Raw genomic sequence first — 4,385 nt, forward strand, 5'->3', positions numbered from 1 at the left:
TTTTAAATGAAGTGTAATTGAAATATTTATAGTATGCGAATAACTCATTAATGAAACTAAAAGAAAAGGTTACTTAATTTAGTAGAAAATATTAAATTCATTCATTTTTCGGTATTTTGTTCTTTTTTTTTATATAAAGTTCTTTTCGCTCTAATTTTTTTTATTAACCTTAATCTTTTTCATTACTTCCTCTATTCAATTGTAATAGTTTATACTACATGAATGGATTAGGATAAGATATTCGAAATTATCACAGTAGAATATCCTTGAACAACAAACATTTTGTTAAGGAACTATAAAAGAAGAATCTATTAGTTTGTTTTTGTTTGTTATTTCGATATTATTTTTAAATCGTATATTAAAATAAATAATTTTAGTAAGAAATGAAAAAATAAATGAATTGTTAAACTTATGTAACAAATGAATAACCAATGAAATATGTATCTAAAAAAAACAGGAATTGTTTGTTGTAAATTCACTTATTTTGATAAATTACGTTATATTTAGATTTTCTAATTCTATCAAAATAAAATTAGTGTATTGTTAATAAACCAGTAAAATCTTTTTTATTGTTTTTTTTTTGAAAGAACATATCATTGGATTAGACTTATGAATATAAGTCAACCAAAGTCATAGTAAATAAATATTTTTCTTTATAACATAACTTTAATAAGTACAAATTAATAAATTAATAATTAAATATCTCTTTTAAAAAACTGTTTTTTCTTGATGTAAATTTCTCAATAAAAACATTTCTTAAGAAAATCATTTAACTATTCAAAACTTTCTATGTGTTAGTATTTTGTACTTCAAAATAATTGATAGAAGAACTTTTAATTTTTAATACCAATGAAATGCCTTTTGGTTATTAGTCTTTTAATTTTTCCTTTTGTTCAGTCAAAGTACTTTATTACATTCTATGATAGTTATGTTCAAGTACTTAATGAAGGACATTGTTATTATATTGAATCTTTAAAACAAAGTTTTAAACCTTATTTTAGAGGAGAAACAATGATAAGTGAATTATACAATGACCTTAATTGTACTATTTTCATTGGAAATTCAAGACTAGAAGATATAGGGTATTATATGATGTCTGTTTCTTTCATTTATGCTGATTTTCTTCCTGATGATTTAACTGCAAATTTAAAATTTGGATGTAATAAAACATATGGAATTAACCAATACCAATTAACTGGTTGTGTTCGTTTAGAAGATACTAGCTATTATATCAATCAATCAGTTGAAAATGATATATTTATAACAAGTTACTACTCAGAACCAACTTGTACAACACTAGTTAATAAAAGGGAAGTTCCTTGTTCATCTTGTTTCTATGACACAATTTATAAAGTTGAAAGGACTGTTGATTGCTCACGTATTTATAAAAAAAAGTAATAATCTATCTTTGTTTCGTGTTTTGTTTATAATTTTTAGCTTCGTATCTACTTTCATTCTCTATTTTTTTTTTAATTTTTTTAATTTATCTTTACTCTGCTGTTATTTTTGTTCTTCTTATTTTGATATTCATTCTTTAGTTAGTTAACTTTAGAGAGATTCGAAGATTGAATGGTAGAAACACCATAAACTTTAAAACAAATCAAAACATTGAATCACCAATTATCATTTGTTTATGGAAATGTCGTTCAAGACTAATTAGATTGTTATTAATATTTATTATGAGTGATTGTTAAGAAAGTATTAATTATTATGGTAATATTATTTATTTATCAACACGCAAATATATTTAATAATGATAGTTTTGATTGAATATATGGATATTGTCAAGAAAAAGTGATTGATAAAGGATTGTTAGTATTGAAAGAGATGAAATATAAACAAGGTATTATTCATATTCTCCTTAAAACAATATTATAAAGAATGAAGAACTTTACTATTCATTACATTTAACATACAAATCAATAACAACTTGAATAAAGAATATTTAAGTTGATGATATTTGAAAAGGTTGTAATTCAAAAGAAATAAAGTGAGTTAAAGAAAGTGGAATACCCACATCTCAACACAACAAAAACATAATCATTGTGTTAGTCATAATTGATTTGTTTTTATTCTTTATTAATTCTTTAGGTAATGTTACTCATAAAAGTCTTTTGTATGATATTATATTATTGAATTAAATAATCTAATCATTAAAAAGAAAGACATCTCCATAATTGATACTAACTAGCTTAAACAAAAAGGAAGTAATTTTTACTTATTTTAACTAAAAAAAAACGAGAATTAATTATAACCTCAAAAATATAAACTTTAAAACAAAATGACACTTCACCTCAAACTTTCACAACTTGATGGATATTCTATTATGATTGTTAGTAAATATTTCATGCTTTCATCTGATTTTATTAATATTATTTGTGTATGTAAAAAATTTCAAGAAACATTAGATAAATTTCATTTTAATCCAATTCAATTAACAATAAAAAACAAGTCTCTTTTTAAAAATATTGAAACTCAATTTGTTTATTCTCAAAATGATTATTTAATTCCTTTTATACAACAACGTCATTATGTATATTGTTCTTACTTACAATATCAAAGTCTTATTAATAACTCATCTTCAATAACATATACATTTAGTCCATTAGTTTATACTCAACAAGATGCAAATAAATTAGGCATTCAAATTCCAAAAGAAGTTAAAATTTTAGGAGAAAACTGTTTCTCGGAATGTTTTAAATTTCATTCATTTGAACTTCCATCTCAAATTATGGAATTATCAAAAGGTTGTTTCAGGGTTTGTGATTTTTTAAAATCGTTTACATTCAATTCAAACATTGTTTCAATACCTGAAAATTGTTTTGAAGAATGTATATTTCTTAATGAAATTATTATTCCTGAAAATATTAGGAGAATAGGTGACTGTGCGTTTAAATTGTGTAAGTCATTATCTTCTATTTCTTTTAATGGTCCTATTGATATTATTGGAAAATATTGTTTTTATAATTGTAATAGTTTGAAATATATTCAAATACCATTGGGAGTGAATTGTCTTGACGAAGGAACATTTAAAGGTTGTAATAAATTATCTGCTATTGAACTTCCTTCTTCACTTCATCACATTGGTGTTTCATGTTTTGAAGATTGTTGGAATTTAAAAATGATTCAATTAAACAATTCCATAAAAACACTTGGAGTTCGTTCTTTCTGTAGTTGTGTTCAGTTAAAGTCTATTACATTCTCTTCATCACTACAACTATTACCTTCAAATTGTTTTGAATATTGTACTTCTCTTAAAACAATTACTCTTCCTTCTTCTCTCCTTTCACTTCATGATTTTTGTTTTTATCGTTGTTCCTCTCTAGTCTTTGTATCTATCCCTTCAACAGTAACATCCCTTGGATCTTCTTGTTTTGACTCTTGTACTTCATTGTCTTCTTTTTCTCTTTCTTCCTCCCTTGAAATTCCTCAAAGTACCTTCAATAATTGTCCACTCATTGATGTAACAAAATACCATTTCCTTCCTTCTTCCACTCTCCATTCAAAAACTAAGAAAAGTAAAAAGAGTATAAAATTAGATTCGTGTATTGTAAATTGATCTTTCTTATTTAATTTTAAACAGGTTTTATTAGGCTACTTGTTCTTTGTATAAAATAAATTAAGAATGTATGACACACAACGTTTTTCAGAAAAAAATAGATATCACTTAAACACTCACCAAATAATTATCTTATTCATATTTTTTTAAGTAGGAAATCTATTTCTCTGCTTCTTTTAATATGAGTATTTTATTTCAATTCTCTTCTTTATTTAAACTGTTTCTATCCATTCTTATGTTTCAGTTATTACAAAGTGTTAAGTTATTACTAAATTATAATTATATTGACATTAGTCTTATCGAAATATTTTTAGAATTTATTTTATCATTAAATATTAAGTGTGTTATGGTGCTTATGTTTTGATATACAAGATACTAAATAATGGATAAAAGTAATATCATAATAATTAATAGAAATAATATTCATAACTTTGAGAATAAAATTAGATATAATAAGAATGTATTAAGAAGAGTCAATAGAATATTTTAAATTGTTAATTCAAATAGAAAAAAATAATATATTGTAACAAAAATTTTTGCATTTACATTTTGATTTTAATTATTGTTGTGTACAAATAATAATTATTTATTTATTATCAAAACATAATAAAAATAATTTAGAGGATAATAATATAATATGAAGAGTAATGAAGATAATAACTTTAAAAAAATAAAAAGAAACTGTTTGAAAAAGAAAGAGTAAAATAAAGAACAAGTAATAAAGTAAAAAAGTCGATTTAATCATTTAAAAAAGAAATAGTATAAAGCTAAACAAAGAAAAGTATGAAATGATCTCATAAAATAAATTGTAAATATTAATATAAAT

General features: G+C 22.7%; 2 protein-coding genes across 2 annotated transcripts; both read left to right on the forward strand.

Annotated features, from left to right (window-relative positions):
- Nucleotides 1–849: 849 nt before the first annotated feature.
- On the forward strand, nucleotides 850–1,398 carry ENU1_207150 (hypothetical protein; the record flags this gene model as incomplete). The annotated part of the gene is made up of 1 exon (XM_008862294.1): nucleotides 850–1,398. One exon carries the CDS (start codon nucleotides 850–852, stop codon nucleotides 1,396–1,398), a length of 549 nt encoding a protein of 182 aa, XP_008860516.1.
- An 883-nt stretch (nucleotides 1,399–2,281) lies between these two features.
- ENU1_207160 (leucine rich repeat protein, BspA family protein) lies at nucleotides 2,282–3,559 on the forward strand (the record flags this gene model as incomplete). Its single annotated transcript, XM_008862295.1, has 1 exon — nucleotides 2,282–3,559. One exon carries the CDS (start codon nucleotides 2,282–2,284, stop codon nucleotides 3,557–3,559), a length of 1,278 nt encoding a protein of 425 aa, XP_008860517.1.
- Between the last annotated feature and the right edge of the window lie 826 nt (nucleotides 3,560–4,385).

Source organism: Entamoeba nuttalli, assembly GCF_000257125.1.
Source record: "Entamoeba nuttalli P19 unplaced genomic scaffold asmbl_9862, whole genome shotgun sequence".
NCBI lineage: Eukaryota > Evosea > Mastigamoebida > Endamoebidae > Entamoeba > Entamoeba nuttalli.